Genomic DNA, 19468 nt, shown 5'->3' on the forward strand with positions numbered 1-19468 from the left:
CTTCCAGGGGCACAGGCAATGGAAAATTTCCCATATGCAATATTGTGTGCTCTGTAAAATGGTGGAAGTTAGGTTAAAATAATCAAAACATTTTTAGGCTACATGTTCTGTTTGAAAGTTTACAAAATTTTATAAAATCAGAAATGATAAGTTGGCTAGTTGATTAATAGTATGGGGTTGTTCCATGTACAGCAGGTATCTGTATGTCAGGAGCATCTGACAAGATGTATTACATGTTTTAGAGCTTTAAATTAGGAAGACATTAAAACATAATGGAATCCAATCAACTTTAGTAATAGGAACTACTTTCCTAGTGTCATTTAACATATATCAAGTTAGTTGACCAATTTAGTATCTATTGCTCTATCTACACTCACAAAGTACCTGCAAAATGTGATATTGTAGAGAAAGCATTAACTGAGCTCTACTTTCATAATCATTACATTAGAACTTTATTCCCTAGACTTTTTAATTTTTTAAATTTATTTTATTTTTGGCTGTGTTGGGTCTTTGTTGCTGCGCATGGGATTTCTCTAGTTGCGGCGAGCAGGTGCTACTCTTCATTGCAGTACACAGGCACCTCACTGTGGTGGCTCCTCTTGTTGTGGAGCACGGGATCTAGGGTGCACGGGCTTCAGTAATTGTGGTACGTGGGCTCAGTAGTTGTGGTGCACGGGCTTAGTTGCTCCACGGCATGTGGGATCTTCCCGGACCAGGGATCAAACCCGTGTCCCCTGCATTGGCAGGAGGATTCTTAACCACTGCACCACCAAGGAAGTCCCCCGAGGCTTTAACATTTATTATTTTATGCTGTCTGTGATTTGTCTTAACTCATAAGACAAACCAGCATATGTCAAGTTAGCCTCCTCTACAGGACAACTTCTAAAAGTTAAAGGACTTCTCTGTTAAGAGTTTAAAGCACTTAAGAGATTAGTTACATCCTGCTTTAGTTTGTCAAATCTTTACTTCTGTCCAAATTTGGTTGTAATTATTTTTATTAATCTGTGCCAGCAGGTTTTCATTTATATGAACTGTGGACTGTGCCCCAATTTTATGAATTAACATTTATATACAATAAGAAGAGTGGATATGTCGATTAAAAAATGCTTATACATTACATTCCAAAAGTAGATTTTTGAGAATATTTTTAGATTTTAAAAAGGTGAAAAAAAGGAGCAGTAAAGAGGGTTACACTCGAGTTTTGTACGCTAAAATTCCAGCCCTCTCCTACAATTGAAACACTTCTAACTTCTGTCTCTCCTACACCTCTGAATTTTTTTTTGAAACTTTTTCCTGAACAGTAACAGAAACATTGTGAGGTTGAAGGAATAGAGTAACTTTGGCTGAATCACTTTTAGATGTAAAGCTGTTGCCCACTCTAACTTGTAACACAGGCAAAGTCAAGCACTGTCCAATATGGTAGGCACTAGCCACATGTGACCATTTAAATTAATCAAACTTAAATAAAATTTAAACATCAGCCACACTAGCCCCACTTCAATATTATCAGTCACATGTGGTCATCATGGCCTAAATTGAAGTGCTCACTTTCAGACTACTGAACTAAAGGGACTTTAAAAGGGCATGACACTGGAAAAGATAGCAATGCATTCAGGCTCTACATAGGGCATCTCAAAAAGTTTAAAATCTATTGCCTCAAACCATGACACAACTGACTAGGGCATACCTATTGCAAAATCCAACAACAGCCCTTAGGTTTACATTTCCTTTTTTTTTCTTTTTTATAAATTTATTTTATTTATTTATTTTTGGCTGCGTTCGGTCTTCGTTGCTGCACGCGGGCTTTTCTCTAGTTGCAGAGAGCAGGGGCTACTCTTCGTTGCGGTGCACAGGCTTCTCATTGCAGTGGCTTCTTTTGCAGAGCACGCACTCTAGGCGCAGGGGCTTCAGTGGTTGTGGCTTGTGGGCTCTAGAGTGCACGCTCAGTAGTTGTGGTGCACGACTCTGTTGTTCCACAGCATGTGGCATCTTCCCGGACCAGGGATGGAACCCATGTCCCCTGCATTGGCAGGCGGATTCTTAACCACTGCACCACCAGGGAAGCCCTACATTTCCTTTTTTTTTTTTTTTTGCGGTACGCGGGCCTCTCACTGTTGTGGCCTCTCCCGTTGCGAAGCACAGGCTCCGGACGCACAGGCTCAGCTGCCAAGGCGCACGGGCCCAGCTGCTCCGCGGCATGTGGGATCTTCCAGGACCGGGGCACGAACCCGTGTCCCCTGCATCGGCAGGCGGACCCTCAACCACTGCGCCACCAGGGAAGCCCTACTTTTCCTTTTTTAATGGAAATGTATTTGATTGCTCTTTCACTCATTCAATAAATATTTATTAAGAAACTACTTTGTGTTAGACACTTTCAGGCACTGTGGGTTCAGCAAGGAACAGAAGCATACTGATAACATCATAATAAAATATTGATAAATAAATAGATTTAGGAGATAAGTGTTAAATGGAAAAATAAAGCAGGGTGAAGGATGTGAGTGCTGGGGAGGTGTTGGAGGTAGTTGTTCATATTTCAAATAGGGTGGTCACTTGCCAGAAGCAGCAGGAAAATGCTTCTGCTGCTTCTGGGCCCCCCTCTCCAGGGCTAGGAGGCCAGCGCTATGGCTCAGTGCAGAGCCCAGGGTCCCTCAGCCCCGCTGACTTTGCAGACCACCCCCTCCTTACCTCTGCCACCTGCACTCCAGCTGGGCCAGGGCTGGAGGGGCCTTATGAGGAGTTCCAGGAGTTGCCCTCGTGCCTGGGAATGCAGGCACGTGGACCAGGGGTCAGATGTGTGAAGCTTCACATCTACTCCTTAAGGCCACTGCAAGTTAAAGACGTAAAATTTAATAACATTTTTCTGGCCATGAAACATGACTTTTGTTAAACAACAAGAAGGTGTGGGGGGGAGTTCACACTGAAAGATAGTAAATATTCTATATAACGAATGTAGCAATATATACATCCAGGATTTGGGCTTTTGGTTATTGATGGCCTGGTGGATAGGGTGGTCAGAGTAGGCCCCATTGAGGGATATTTCAGTGAAAACCTGAAGGCAGAGAGGGACTGAACCATGAGGATCTCTGGAGATGGCATGTTTTCCTGCAGAAGAACTAGCCCAGGCACAGCCTTTGAGATGGGAATGTGTTTCTGGCACATTCCAGGAAAAGCAGACACTGGACAGGCTGGAATAGAGAGGTAATTAACAACAGATGAATTCACGACAGCCTTTTCTGGATTTCTTTGGTGCCCTGACTTTAAGCAAACACGACTAAACCAAGGGTAAGCAGCAAAGTGGTTCATCAGCAGTCACCCTCAAGACGCTGGAGACTAAGGACAGAGGGAACATAAAAATGTAGTCATGCTTATTTTCTCCTTTGGAGTGTCAAAATATCCTCCAGGAACACTGAAGATTTCATACCTTTCTTGATAGTAAGCGTTTTCAAGTGTGTCTAACAGGACTGAAAGCTTTTTGATTAAGAAAGGAAGTTCTTCCCTATTAATTCTTCCTGGTTTTAATGCAACTGAGTTTCTGATTTATATTCAGTTTTTCTATCATATTTTTAAAGAATTCTAGAGAAAAAAATGTAAAAATTAATCTATACAGTTTAGGATATAGTTTACTGTTATGGTCTAACACCTCTAGGAAATAATGAACAATTTTAATTAAACCTAGAGAAATCCAGAGTATTTTTATATATACCATCACAAGGTTTTGTTCATATTTCTTATTGCACATTTCAGAGACAATCTTGGAAATTTTTATTGGTATATTTATAGGAGTAGTTTTGAAAATATATGTTGAAAATGTTTATGTTAAGGAATAAGTTTTATGTTTAGAATAAATTATTGAAATGTAAACTATGAAGCTTGTTCATGACTCATTTTATGCATTTGAAGGTTATGTAACTACTGCGACAGGCAGTTCACCATGGGCCCAGAGGGGTCCTGCATATTATTGCTGAGTGTGCCAAACTGCAAGACTTATTTATCCACAGGCAAATGCTAGTCCCATAGGCAATTAAGTAGGTCAAGGTGACCACAGCTTGACTTCAGTGTAATGGCTCACTCTCTGGGCGTAGGAAGGCTGGCTTGTTTGCTCCGTGCTACAGTGTTTGCAATTTGTTCCTCAGCTGTGACACAAACCCGCTATGTCTATAGCATCCATCTGGGCCCATCATGTCACCCTATGGGGACTAAGGGAAAAAGGGAAGCAACAGAAATAAGTTGATACTCACGATACTCACCGTGTTTGCTGTGCCATGCATACTATCTTTTGTCTCTGAACCACGATTCTCATGCCTTGTCCACATCCATGAAACAGTAACAGACTAGTGTATTAAGAACCTCAGACCCTTCACAGTTCTTGATAGTAACCCACCTCCAGATTCAAAAGTCAGAGAAATATTATAAAATGTCTTTCTCATTGTACACTTGAAGGTATAAAGTACCATATAAAAATTACACATCTGATGCCATCTTTCCCTTCCTCATTTTGTGACATTTTTAGGGACATTTGAAAATAGATTCAAAATTAATATTTCTATCATTTCCATAGCTCATTATCCCTCTCCATGTCCTCCCTTCTTTCCTTATCTGGCTTAGATTCCATGGTCTATCATTAATATCACACCCTGGAAAACACCTGTACCTTTTCCTTTCATTCGACTTGTCTGGCAAACTCAAAACTGTGGTTAAAGTATTTGTAATACCTCACCCCTGCACTAAGCACCTGAAAACTGTGGACGGGTCTCACTTGAAATTTATGACCACAGATTTCAAAAGGGCTCTGATAATACTACTACATTTCCTATATGTTTGCTATTTCACACTGCCTTCTCTTCCTTCAAGTTTCTCATGTCTCCTACTCTTTCTCAGTTAATGAAATTTAGAAAATACTCCTTTGAGGAAAACATAAACCATTAGGCAGGAGTTGTCTCACCTCCCCATCTATGTACATTCCACATCTTTGCCATCCTTCCTAACACAATGAATTAAACATCTCTACCCTAGCAAAGAATCATTTCTCTAACCTTCTCCGAGGCTTCCCTCCTCCAAGTCTCTTTTTTTATCTATTTCAGGAGTCTTTCCTGGATTATTTTCATAGCCACTATTATCTCTTATCTTAAAATAAATCAAAACAAAGCAAAACAACACTTCACCTGATCCAGTTTCCTAAAGGCCACCCATCTCTACTCCAATTATCTATAAATGTGGTCTTCATATCCTTATTTCATTTACCAAACTGTACTTCTCCCTCTATTACTCCACAAAGACCTCTCTTATTGCCACAACTAATGGACCTGTTAGCTTACTTAGCCTCTGAGCAGCATTAACAAAGTTGACTAGTTCCTTCTTTTTGCAGCATTGTCTCCGCTTGGCTTCCATGATGTCACACTCTTGGATTTCCTCCTGTGTGACCAGTCACACTTTTAAATCCTCTTGAAGTTCTTCCTCCTCCACCAGACCTCTAAATATTAGACTACCCAGGGCTCTGTTCTTGGCCTCTTCTCCTCTATCTCCATTCCTCAGTGAGTCCACCCAGCCTCTGGGTTTTAAAAGACATCTACTTGCCAATAACTCCCAAATCTGTGTCTCAAGCCCTAAACTCTCCTGAACTCCACACTTGTATATCTACCTACTTATTTGACATTTCCACTAAGATAATCATCATCTCAAAGTCCACATTTCCAAAATAGATCTCTTAATTCTGCCACCTTTCCCTCCATAAATCCTCCTTCCTTCAGGAAATCTTATTAGCTCTATGTTAAAAATATCAACATAATCAGAACCTGACCCCTTCTAACAACTCCACCACGACAACCCTCATTCACACCATCTTCTCTCACCTGAATTATAACCTGTTTTTATCCTTACTACTCCCTTCACTCTGCTCTCAACTCGGCAATCAGATCAGGTCACGTTTCTCCCCAAACGCGTGAAAAATTCTGCATATCACAGAGTGAAAGCCAAAGCTTTATAATGGTCTGGGGTATGTTGTGGTACGTTGGATTATTTTTCAGAAATATTCACTCCCTCACCACCATTCCCACCTCCACAAATGGAGCGCGCTATTCTACCTCTTGTCTCTGAGCTTGATTGTGTGACTCATCAACAGACATGATGCAACCAAAGGCTTGAAAATGGTTTTCCAAGTGGACCTGCCCTCTTACATCTCCGCCACTATGCTGAGAAAAACATGTCAGGGATAGCCTGCTGGTCCCAGGAAAAGGAAGAGAGACACATGCAATAGAGCTTCTTCATCTGAGCCTAGCTTAGATCAGCTGACCCCAAACCAACTTCTTATGGATGTGAGCAAGCCCAAATGAGATTAGCAGAGCTGTCCAGATAAGCCCAGTCTAGATCTGACTCATAGGCATGAGCTAAATAACCACTTACTAGTGTATGCTTCTGAGAGTTTGTGGTTTTTATGTGGCAGAAACTGGTAGAGGCTATAAGATATGACCCCTGTTAACTCTCTGATCTTCTACTAGTTTATCCCTCTCTTTTCCAACCATATTCGCCTCTTTGCTGTTTTTCAACTATACCAGGCAGGCTCCTTCCTCAGTATCATTGCATTTACTTATTACCTCACATCAAGATATCCAAGGCTTTCTCCCTAATAGCTCCCTGTGTACTATACAATGTAACATTACAAATGAACCTCGAAAACATTATACTAAGTGAAGGAAGCCAGTCAAAAAGGTCACATCTTCTTTCTGCCCCTCAAATATGGCAAGCTCATGGCTTTGACTATTTTCTCTCCCTTAAACGCTCTTCCTCATTATCTTCACAACAAATTTCTTCTTGTCATCAGATTTCAGCTTAAAAGTCTTTCCCTCAGAGGCCTTCCCGATTATCCAACCTGAAGTAGCTACCCAGCCTCTTGCATCATCTGTGTTAATTCTATCACATGTTCATTTAATTCACTCATTCATTCAACAAGTGTGAATGCTCTGTATGCGCCAAGCACTTCTGAGGATAAGACTCAAAATTCCTGCCCTCATGTAACCTATAATCCGGTGGAGAGGGGACAAAGAGTGTTATGTAGGAACATAGATTATGGAGAAAATTTAGACAGCAAGAGAATGAAAAGTTATTGGGATGAGGAAAAAGCTATTTCCTATAAGGCCGGTCATAAAAGACTCTCTATTAAGCAGATTATAGGTAGACGCCTGAACGAAGTCAGAGAGGGTTGACTCTGGGGTGTGGTGGGGAGAATGTCAAGAAAATAGTAACTTGAGATGTGAGCCTACAGGCTTGGAATATAATTGTACTGAATAAAATGGAGACAAGAAAGGGAATTAGTCCATTTTTTCCCGCAGGGGAAGTGATGAGATTTAAAGCTATTATGAGTTGGAGGTGTTAGTGCAACATCCAAGTAAGACTGTCCAGCAGGCAGGTGAGAAGACAGAACCGAAACCAGGGATTTTAGGGCAAGATGGAGATTTAGGAGTCAGCCAGAGCAAAGTGAAAGATAAGCTTGTAAAGAGAGATGACATTTCCAAAGGACTAAAGGAAGAAAAGAGTGCTAACCACTAAGTCTTAGGGGATTCAACAAAATATTTATAAAATGTATAAAATATCCCTATTATTTTTACTGATATTTCTGATATGTATTTTTTGTTCCTATGTCTCCTCTCCATTCTTCAGCCCCAGCAGAACGCATGTGGCCTTGTTTGTCTTATTCACTGCCACAATCTCAAGTGCCTGAAAGAGTACTAGGAACATAGTAGGTCCTTGGAAAATATATAATGAATAAAGTAAATGTGTGCCTTCTTCTTTTGGCATTCTTAGTTAAGAAAATAACCAACATCAAGCAATACACAATCTCTCAGGATGTCAGAATTTCTGTCTCTGGTGAGTTTCTTTAACAAGGTGTCCACATAGCTTTCCAGTGTTACATTCAGCACCTGCAATTTATTTCCAATGATTTCACTACTTTATAGACCATTAAAATGTAAATAAAGTAACCCCAAGGAACACAAAATGGACATCCCTGCATTGAAGACTACATAAAAAACATTAGACTTAACTTGCAGCTGACAGGTTTTTGACTTTCCAGAGCCTTTTGCTCCTGATAGGACAGGTGAAATAAATCTGGGTGTGTTCAGACTAAATGACCAGGGCAGCACTGCTTTCCTTTTCCAGCTGCATGACTTGTACCATTCCTTTTAAATGGCACTCATTTCCTTAAGTTCTGGGATGCTGAGCCATATTCTGTCATGTTTTCCTCTGTCACTGAAAAAAAAAAAAGAACAGCTCCTATTAAGATTAGAAATGTTCAGAGGTACAGACATTAAAACAGAAAAGTGTTCCTTATTTGGTAAATATTTTGCTTTTGAAACATCAGTAACTAATCACAGCTGTTTCCTTTTATTACAAATGTATCCAATCAGGTAAAGTTCCAAATGAAACACACAATCCAACAGTCATTCCATTATACAGAACAATGGGAGGCTTAAGCCTTGTGAAATATATGTATTAAGTATGCATGTATTCATCAAATCAAACAAAGAAGCTAATGGGTCTCTGATTAGTGTTCTAACTCTGTTATGATGATGATGATGCTTGTGTCTCATTCTGACTCATCTAAAACATGTGAACAAAATGCTATTAAGTTTGATAGACAATCTGTTATGTGCCATCATCATTCTGGTTAAATAGCACAAACTGAATTTTGGCTAGAATTTCTCTCTTGAAAATCAGGGGCAAAGAAAGAGCTGCTGTTAAGTTGAGATACTCTTCTATTTTAACCTCAATAATTTGTTCTTTATGTCAAAACTACAACAAAAATTTAAAAAAATTAAGCTCATCTAGGATTCATAAAGATTGTGTTTCCAAAGGGATTGTTACATGGACATTAGTGGACAATGGCTCATTCAATCCAAAATTAGGTATTCAGAAAAATAAGTAAATAGCAAGTGAGTTTTTATTAAATGTTTTTAAAATACAGATTTTGTGGCAATTATAAATTAATTTCTAATATAATAATAAATTGATACTTTGAACCAAGAAAACAATATAACAAAAATTCATTTCCTAATGCAAAGCAGGTACCCTATTTTTAGGGATAGTTCATATTAATGCATAATTTTGTTTTTAGAAAAAGATGATTGTTACAATCAGGTATATAACCACTTAGTTACACCTAAGTTCTGTTGGTTAAAAATATATTCTTTTAGAAAATGCATTTTGAACATATTATACTTTTTTTCAGTGATTTTCTCCAAACAATGGTAGAAGTGCTCCTTGACGGACAGAACTCAGGAACTGGTTTGACCACACCTAGATTATACTGATATCTACAATACAGGACTCCAAGGGAGAGTCCAGCTCCAACTTATGAAGTAGGCCCAGTTCAGAATGTTTACCAATGAGGTGCTAACATACGATAGCACTAATCATCAAAAATTAACAACTTTAGGTATCTTTGTTTTGGGTTTCTGTGGTTTAGGCACATCCAAAATGTCTTCATAGTCCGCACTCATTCCCTTTGCCCAGCGACCAACCGTGACCATTCGATCTGTAAAGACATAGAAAAGTCAGAATGTAAGAGAAACAGTCATCAAATACATCCACCTAGATTGGTATTGGTTTAGCAAAGGAACTAGTTTTGACATGAATAATCACAAAGAGAGAAGACTCCATCACTAAAGGAAAGTGAGCAATTCTGTAATTGATTATAACCCTTGATTTCAGAGTACCACAGGCAATTTCTCATCCCAATTAGGGAAATGCAGCAACTGCTTTGCAATGCACGAATTGATGAGAAAGCTCTTTCATTCTTTCCCAGAGTTCATCATTACAGAGTCAATGAATTCCAAGAGTCTGCAAACAGCAAGACTTATGAAGCATCAGTTTCAAATGAACAAGATTCCACCTGTGAAATTATACAACATCTGCTTGTCAGTCTTGTCATTTGGGAAGAGGCAATCCTCCCAGGAGGGAGAATTCAAATTCCACTTCATCATTTCAATCTCACTGCCTACAGTGTAGTAAAGACTATCTTCTTCTAGACAAGATTGTAAACAAGAACTCTTGGTTTTCAGATTCAAGTGCTAGGGGTAGGAAGTAAGAATGGGCAGACTTATTTGTGTGGTACTATGACTATATGATATAAAAAGAAATGTGCTTTTTCCCCAAGAAGCACTAGTGGGCTATCCTACTGTCTTGCTTTCTTTCACACAGGATTATCATCATTTTAAGCTAGGTAAACTAATGTAATAATGGTCCCCACATCCCAAAAAAATCTGCCTTAGGTTTGGTGAACATTTTTGAAGTTTTTGATGACTGAGGGTAGTATTTCACTGGGAAGAAAATATAACTGGCCAGATGCTGTGTGGATAACACAATTTTAATATTTTCGGCAGTTTTTGCAACTAACTGAATCCTTTTGGTTTCAGAGCATACATGAGGATACTCAGTCATAAGAATACTGTAAGTTATTCTCAAATTTCTTATTTTCTCTTAGTGAATTAATACTTTTCTTCAAGTAACAGAATTGGCTCTATTATTAAATACATGGGTTAGCAAATAAAAATATTTATGAATAAGATGCTTTATAAAATCAGGGTCCTCTGGGGCTTACTGGTCATTTTTTTTTCCCACCTGAGAACAGCAGCTGATGCTCAGTTAGTACTGCTGATAAAGAAATGATGAAGTCATCACTGCAGTAGGAAACCAGGCAGCCTTAAAATTAGTTGTACATCAACAAGATATTAATAACAAAATTCAGCAAAAACACAGAGGAATACTAATCTCACCCCTTCAAAATGGAGGCCCAGAGATCTCACCTGATTTCTGACTTTCGGGGCAATCTTTCTTAAAATGTTCCACAGAGCCACAAAGTCTGCAGCAACCACCTATAAGAAGAACAGAGTGATTGAAAACCTCTAATTTTTACATAGGGCTTTTAATGTCTCAAAGCACTTTCATATCTTATTTGGTCCTCACAACCTTGTTAGTTGCGAAGGTAGCTGGAGCCAGGAACTTACTCCTATTAAGTCCATTCTCCATTCCTCTTGACTTCAAAGAGCACTAAACTGTACCTACCCACCATTTCTTGCCCCTGGCCTTCAGGGCAAATGTGGGAAAGAGAAGTGAGATATGACGGAAGATACGTGTCCTCTGGAGTGTCCAAGAGCCACTGCACAGAAGCCTGGATCTTAACCACAGTTAGAAAGGGAAGGGTTTGTGAACTCTGAAAAATCTGTGTGCAGATGCATTTTTTGAGGAGAATGCCCACAGTTTTTAATCAGATTCTTTAATGATCAGAATGTTTAACCATGAGGTGCTATGAGGTCCCCAAAGGGTTAGGAACCACTGCTCTGCTGTACAGGTCAGATGGGGGTGAGCAATTACAAAAGGAATGAAATTAACTTTTGTTTCAGTGCCTTCTATCTGCCAGGCATCCTATCTCAAGTAAAAATGCCTACCGGTCTTCTTTAAGCAACATTCCAGGACTGTGAATTACAACACATTTGGTTTCTAAAATGAGTCTTCACTGAATGGTCGAACACTATTGCTTAACAGTCAAGCATTATCACGATCATGCTCATAATGTTAAGTGACTCACTCAGAAAAATGACCCTAATAGGATGAATTCTCACTTCTATGTGACCTATTCCCCTGGCTGAGCTTTTTTATATCTAGTCATTTTGGTTGACCATACAAAGGCATCTTTGCTCACTAGTCATATTATATGACCTGTTTCTTTTTTTTTTTTTTTTGCGGTACGCGGGCCTCTCACTGTTGTGGCCTCTCCCGTTGCGGAGCACAGGCTCCGGACGCGCAGGCTCAGCGGCAATGGCTCACAGGCCCAGCCGCTCCGCGGCATGTGGTATCTTCCTGGACCGGGGCACGAACCCGTGTCCCCTGCATCGGCAGGCGGACTCTCAACCACTGAGCCACCAGGGAAGCCCTGACCTGTTTCTTAAGTTCAAAACTGAAAGGCACTTTTGAGCATCTTCCAGGTCCAGGACTCTTTACTATTGTAGATGCCATAGGGAAATAGAAGAGGCACTTGAATAATATATTTTAATCCTCATAACTCTTCAAGGTAAAATACCATAATTCATCAAATCTAAGACACCACTGATTATAAGATGTATCATTATTTTACATTGCTCTCTGGAAAAAAAACTTCCAATTATGTGACACCCCCCAATAGTAAGATACATTGAGTTCAGAGATACTAAAATGTGAAAAAAATGTGTATTTTAGAATCAATGAAATACAGTTTTCTCATCTCCATTTTACAGGTAAGGAAACTGAGAAGAGAGATGTTAACTTGGCCAAAGTCCCACAGTTAGTGAGTGGTAGTGCTGAGGCTATAACTGGTCTAACTCCAAAGCTATGCTTTTTCACTGGACTTCTGCAAGGGGACCCAGTCACAACACAAGTGGTTTCTAGAACCTGATGGTACCAGCATCACATTAACAAATGACTCACATTAACAGATGACAACCTCCTCCTTAAAGCTTTAAACATCACAGACTTTATTGTGGGCACATTAAGCCATTAGTTGAGCTAAAGGTAAGAAAGTTACTTGATTCCCATGCCAGACAACTAACTAAGGAAAACATTCAGAAACAAAAGTTATTACAAATATGAATAGTGTGCACCAACCCTTCTACCCAAAATGGTATGCCAGACTGATATTAAATTCACAACGCTATTTTTTAAATCTTATCCTAGTTTGAGAAGTTATCCCTTTGCTTCTTTTATGTTTAAAAGTAGATCCTTATACTCTCACAAATGATGCTGAAGCAAGCACAGATATTTTGAAATATACACGGCAGTTTTTTCTGATTTGATGTATTAAAAATAATACCAAGTTACGTTACACAAAAAGTCTAGTACATAGAATAGTGCTTGATAAAGATAATGAAATTCTCAAGATTTTGCTACTTACTCAAGAATTTATTTTAAAACTGTTTAAGTATAAACTAAATCACAACTGCATGATGACTCACCATTTTCGACGTATAAGAGTAAAAGTACTCACCATCAGCATAGAGTCCTTTGGGATTATCAGGACAAGATCTGGACAGATGTCCCATTTCCCCACAAACAAAACATTTTGCAAAAGGAAATTCACCTGTAACAATCAACAGTTCCTGTTAAGTTAGTTTTATATATAAATATATATATATACACACACACACACACACACACACACACATATATATATATATATATATACATCATGTCATTCATATTATTTTAAAACACTGTATTCTCAGGGTGTTTTCAGAGTGTTTAAAACACATATTTGTTTTTACATGATTTAAAGTTTAATCTCATTTGATTTCAAAATAGTAAGTGACACACTCATAACAAACCCCGTCAACAACAAAAAAAACAAGTTGGCTATTTACTGGCCACTTTCCCCATTAACCAAATAAAAAATTGATAGTAAAAAAGATACATTAATACCAAAAGCTGGGTCTACTTTAGCCTTGCACTTGGTTATTTCATGCTCTGTGGATCCACACCGGTAACATATTCCAGTGCCCATTTCTTGATTCTCAAGGGCAGCTGGGCAATCTGCAATCCCATGGCCAGGTTTTCTACAATGGAAACATACCTAGGAAAACAAAGATATGAGTTTCCACACTGCAACACTACACTGGCTTTATTAATTCTAGTCATCAAAAATGTCTTTAAAACATTCCTCATTTTAAAGTTATCTAGTTCTGTTTTTGAAATCTCAGTATTTTATCTGTAGAAAAAAGTGTTTCACATATTCCTAAACCATAAGAAATGTCATTTCCATTAGAGTTTCAGTGCTTTTGAAAACCCTCAATCCATAAATCTCTCAGTCTCAGACACAAGTTATAAATGTCTTTGTAGGAGGTAATTGCTTAAATGAATTAAGCAAATATGGACTATTCATTTCATTAATGGGGATGTCTGTACCTAGAAACACTGAGTTTTCTGGAGGAGATGGACAATGACCATAAAAATTATCACTCAAAATTAATACTTTCACTTTTAAGGTTCACATAATTGAATGAATTTGGGTCAAGTGATTCCATTTAAATTATGATTCGAATCATAAGATATATTTCATACCAAAATGTATACTTAAATTTTTGTATCTTTCATACATATTCCTTAATATTCATAAATAGATAGAGGTTTCATTTTAGAATATATACACATTTTCAAGGTATAATTCTAAGATGAATTATTTGGCTCCAGCCTAACATTGAACAATGGTTTGGTTTCTTTACATACTACGTAGCAATTTGCAGGGTATTTTTCGCTGCAATGAATGAGAATATCAGTCATAATCAAAGATGGTAGATAGCTAAAGTATTTTATTTAAACTGGAAAAAGGTATATTTTTTGGATAACAAATAATTCATCATTTAATTTTTTTTTCGAAATAAGCACAAGGTTTTTAAAAAGCAAATTCAGTAGGCAAAATAATATTTTGCAACTATGCCCTCACTTTCTTTTTTTCCTGTTTGATAACATACTGGAAAAGAATGAGTCCCTTTAGTCTTTATTAACTTTTACATTTAAAATGAGCTAGTGCAAACAAAGAAAATTCATTTATTCTACAACTGCAGGAAAAGTTACTACCCAAAACTGGATCACCAACATAAGAAGTCTTGGATTCTTGGTGAAGTCAAGGTTGTCTCTAGTAACCTGACAGCTTACTGACTAGGGCTTTATCTGTAAAAACCTAATCTTCACCAAATACAAACTTTTTGAATGATCCTTAAATTTAATGTAGATGGGATTGTGGAGAGTAGACTGGTAAATTTCTAGATGTCAACTTATTAACAATAGAACTGATGCTTAGTCTGCTTAGTCTGAGGTATTAAAAAGAAAAACAAGAAAATGAGTTGAAGGGTCTCAACAAGCCATATACTATTTAAAGCACATGCTTTAATATAAAGAATTCCTTTTTTTTTTTTTTTTTTTGGAAAAACAATGTCGTTCCCCTTAATTAAAAACATAAAACTTCCCTTAAAAGGGCACAATACTAAACTTTTTCAAAAAGTATGCAATTCACCACATCGCCTATGTCAATGAAATTATCTTTACATTATCTTTACATTAAATTAACTTGACTTTAAAATATTTAAAAATTGTATAATTTAAACAAAACTATCTTGATCCAAATAGAAATGATTATCTTTTATATCCCAATTTATCCATAAGGAACATTTTATCAGTACTGTCTCCACAAAAGAATCTTTAAATATGACACTGCATAAACCTAATCCTGCAAATAGTCAGAAGCCACATTTATAGAGGCTGTAACATTTCAAGTCTACACTGGTGCAAACAGTGCTCTACATGTAGTAATTCTAATAAAAAATAAAACTGTAAAATAGCAACAAGTCCTGATTCTTACATAGTATCCTGCTAGAAGAATCCCTTGCTACAAAAGGGAAAGAATTATACCAACTATTTCATTTCCTGTGTCTGACACAGTTTAAAATCTAGGTCTTGGCACCACGGAAATAAACCTGTAGCCCCCAGCACTCCTCTCAGTGTAACATGGGGAAGGAGGGAGCAATGACTAGGGAGAGTCTCAAGGAGTTTTAACTCTGCTATTACTCTGTTACTAACCAGTATGATTCTTATTAGATCTCCTTCCTGTGCAATCAGTTTTTCATGGATAAAGATAAAAGGAGACATCCTTTCCAACTAATGGGAACCACACATATCTAACGTGTTGTACTTAACCTTCCCCCTTATTTTGATCTTTTTAAAAAATGGCTGTTTGAAAAAGGGCTACTGGAAGGGGTGAGAACATAGGTCTTAAAGTCAGACTCTGGGTTTAAATATCTTCTTTTTTTCTTTTGGCTGAACTACATAGAGTTAGCAGCTCATTTAGGTTCACATTTATTTAATAACGCATATACTTATAAAGTGCCAACCACAATTCTAAGTAATCAAATATTAACACCTTTTCCTGGGTTTGAATTTCTCCTCTGCTACTGGCTAAGTGGCTTTCAGCAAGATACTTAACCTAGCTGCACACCAGTGTTTTCTACCCAAAATATGGAAATAATGCCACCATCTTTGTATGTTGTGATAATTAATCAGTACGTCAACTGTCTAGCATAGGGGTGTTCAAAAAAAGTCCTAGTGTCATTGCTAGCCCTCAAAAAGATGCCGTATAAGTCTAGTACATAACCACAATCAGACTCTGCTAAAATACATATCTGAGTGTATGAATAATAGTTTCTAGCCATACAAAGTAACATTTTAGTACAAGTGATAATCTTACCATTGCATTTTTCTTTGCTGCTTGTCTTTTTAATCGTCTTCCTTCCCGGCGACTATCTTTCTTTAAAGCAACTGCAATTTCTTCCCTGACTTCCTGACTGTCTGCTGCTATCATCTCCCCACTGCAAACCATCTGTGAGTTTTGCCTTAGATATTCCATGAATCCATTCACATCTTCATTTAAATACTCCTTTTTCTTTTTATTCTTTTTGTGTTTTGCTTGGGGTGCATGATTTTTAAAGGACAGACTATCGGCTTCAAGTTGTTTACTCTTTGGTAGGTTTTGGCTTTTTCCCTCAAAGGACCCCTTCTTCATGTCCTCCCATGATGTTGCAGGGAAGGGTCTTTTGTTCTGTGTGGTAGTAACTCGTGCCCACCTGGTCATGGCTTCATCAGATGTTTGTCAGTCTTTAAGACAAGCATAGCCAGTTAGTCACCATCTCAAATAAAAAAATGAAACTAAAGATACATGCTATATCACTATATCACCTGTACCCATATGTTAGAGTTTTAATTATTAAAACACTTTTTAACTTAGATATCTGTGTATTTAATTCTATAACATGCTGCAGAGATATGCCTGTAATGTAAATCTAGCCCTTGCTATCACACCAGTAAGAAAACAAACAGCAACAACAAAAAACACACGGATATAAATACTTGCTTCAAACTGGAAAACAATTCATTAAGAAACCAAATTATTTCCAAAATTAAATCACATAGTAATAGTAAATGAAGTTACTTTTCCCAAATTCTGCAGTTTTCTTAGCGGTTTATTTTCCTATCTCTAAGTCCCAGGTCTACTTTCCTCCAATCTTCTTGCTTAGTCTGCCATTTCATCGCAAATAATTTGCACAGCAAATTAGTAAGTATACACAACTCCTGTCCTTTGACCTGAAGTCTGTCATTACAACTCTTTCCGGCAGACTGATAAGCAAAATGTGTTTGCAGTCACATGATAATACCGAGTCTTCCTTTTATTAATCAGAGCGTAAGCTACTTCCAGCCCAGCTGTTTCAAATAATTTTCAGTTATTAAGACGCCCCTCTTTTAGGGGAGCATCCCGTGCGGAAAACCTCAGTTCCTGCCACGACATCCCTTCAGCACAAGCTGCGGGGCGGAGCCAATGAACAGGTGTGGGGCTGTGCACGCCACTTTACACTACGCGCGCTGCAGATCCTGTGACTGTCACAGTGGGGACTGGAGCTGTTCAAGAGGAGAAAGGTTATCCTTCCCCTGAGTACATGGAACAGGGGAAGCTCTGAGTACCCGGTCGGCCGGATCCATTCGACCCGACGGGTCCCAGTGGGGCTGGCCCGCGCCGGCCCAAGCGGCCAGCCTCCTACAGCTGAGGAGAATCCCGTCACCGGCGGACTGGGCCCGCCGCGGTGCCCGGTGCTTCAGCCCCACCTGGCGCTGGGGGCCCTCGGGGACGTAGCCGCCACTCCCTCCACCTTCCCACCGCGTCCCAGGGTACGAAAGAGGGGTTCCCACCACCTTACTCCCCCACGCGCAGCTTCTTACCACGCACGAATCCTCCAGAGCAACAGAGTTAGCAGGCCAGAGAAACCCATCCGGCTGCGGCGGCGGGGGCGACAGTCGGGAGCGGAAGCACGTCGCTCCTGACGGCGCGTCACTTCCGGGGAGCAATTGGTTCACACGCCGAGGTGCGGCTGCCGGGCGCTATGGTGCCTCTCAGCATCAGTAAATGTGGCTAATTAGAAAATGTGCAGCTCGCAGTGTTTGAAGGGCCCCGCTCTGGACCCGGAGACGCGAAGTTGAGAGTGCGCAATCTGTGCTGTGTGGAACGCACAACATAGTGGGCGAGATGGATGGAAGTATCCGTGGGGTGGGAAAGGCCCGAAAGACTTCCCTGAGAAATGATCTTTGTACTGGACTTCGAAAGATAAAGCAAATATTTCTTGGGATTGGCGGCGGGAGTTTCGTTTTTCTATCCGAAGTAAAGTAAAATTATTAGCCTAGTGGGAATGGATCACTGTGATAGAAGTGTAAAAAGGACATTTGGGACCTTACTGGGTGAAGGGCGGTGCCCCATAGTCCTGCCCAATGCTAGTTCAGCGTTCAACTGAAATACCACCCTGTGGAGCCAAAGACGTTCTCCTTTAAGAGAGAAATTGTAGTCTCCTGAGCAACTCTTTATTATCTCAGCTAGCCACCTCTCCCCCCGCGCCCCCCAACAAAAAAAAACTTGGCTACCACCAGCATTTGTGCTTGGTGGAAAAATTGGCAATCCACTCAGTTCACCAGGACACCTGCTCCCATCCCCATCATCATGCTCGATCCCTTTTACCTCTTAAATATCTGTCCACTTTATCGCTACTGCTACCTGCCTTGTTCCAGCTTTCATCATGTCCCGCCTGGATTACTGGCAGCTGATCTGGGCATCCTTTCTTGTTGCACTCCCTCAAATCCATTTTCCGTGCCTTAGCGAAGCAAACTTTTGAAATGTAAATCAGATTGTTGCTCCCCTGCTTTAAACCCTTCCATAGTTTCCCATTGTTATTAGGATGAAGTTCAAACTCATTAACAAGATAAGTCCCTGCCTATTTCTCTAGCCTCACGCTGCACAAGTTCCGCCTCTTCTTTGAGCTCCATGCATAGGAGTCTCCTCAGTTTGTCAAATGCCACATGCATCTTGCTATCTCCAAGCCCTTATATATGCTCTTCTCTTTGTATGGTACTCCTCCTTCTCTTCTTCCAATTAACTTCTACTCACCCTTCAAGGCTTTTAACGTTTTATTCTCAAGTAAGCCTTCCAAAGCCCCCTCCTCAAACTAGATCAATCCCTAGTATACAGTCATGGCACTCTATACTTCTTTGTGGCGCTTTTCAAATTCGTAATTGCATAATGAATTGTGTAATAAGTTGTTTGTTGTACCCCCATTGCCTGGTACATAGTTGATGCTCAGTATGGCTTGTTAACTAAATGAAGAATAAGTATTTTGCAATGCTTGTTAAAGTAAGCTAGAAAATGACTCTATTTTAAGAGGAAAGATTAAAGTCAATGCTATAGGAATATTGGAATTTGGTATAGTAAATATCACAAATATCCTAGGTCTTATGGTGGGGAAAATTTAAAAAGATTTTTTAAAAAAATCCTCCAGCTCTGGAAGAGAGGGAGCTTCCTAAAAGATGTGAGAGTGCCACTCATACCATCATGTTCTTAACCAGCTGGCTTCAGGCTCTAAGT

At 39.2% G+C, this 19468-nt stretch overlaps 1 protein-coding gene across 2 annotated transcripts; it reads right to left on the bottom strand.

The window, feature by feature from the left end:
- Positions 1-9407: 9407 nt before the first annotated feature.
- ZCCHC9 (zinc finger CCHC-type containing 9) lies at positions 9408-18032 on the bottom strand (the record flags this gene model as incomplete). Of its 2 annotated transcripts, none has more annotated exons than XM_079702064.1 (6): positions 17782-18032; positions 16259-16665; positions 13441-13591; positions 13010-13102; positions 10797-10865; positions 9408-9526 (listed from the first exon to the last, which is right to left on the bottom strand). In XM_079702064.1, the coding sequence occupies exons 2-6, from the start codon at positions 16640-16642 to the stop codon at positions 9408-9410; spliced, it is 816 nt and encodes a 271-aa protein (XP_079558190.1). In that variant the 5' UTR covers positions 16643-16665; positions 17782-18032. The 2 variants fall into 2 exon arrangements, with proteins under 2 accessions (XP_079558190.1, XP_079558191.1); XM_079702065.1 differs by lacking the exon at positions 17782-18032 and adding an exon at positions 17000-17125.
- Positions 18033-19468: the final 1436 nt, after the last annotated feature.

Source organism: Hyperoodon ampullatus (assembly GCF_949752795.1).
Source record: "Hyperoodon ampullatus genome assembly, chromosome: 4".
Lineage (NCBI taxonomy): Eukaryota > Metazoa > Chordata > Mammalia > Artiodactyla > Ziphiidae > Hyperoodon > Hyperoodon ampullatus.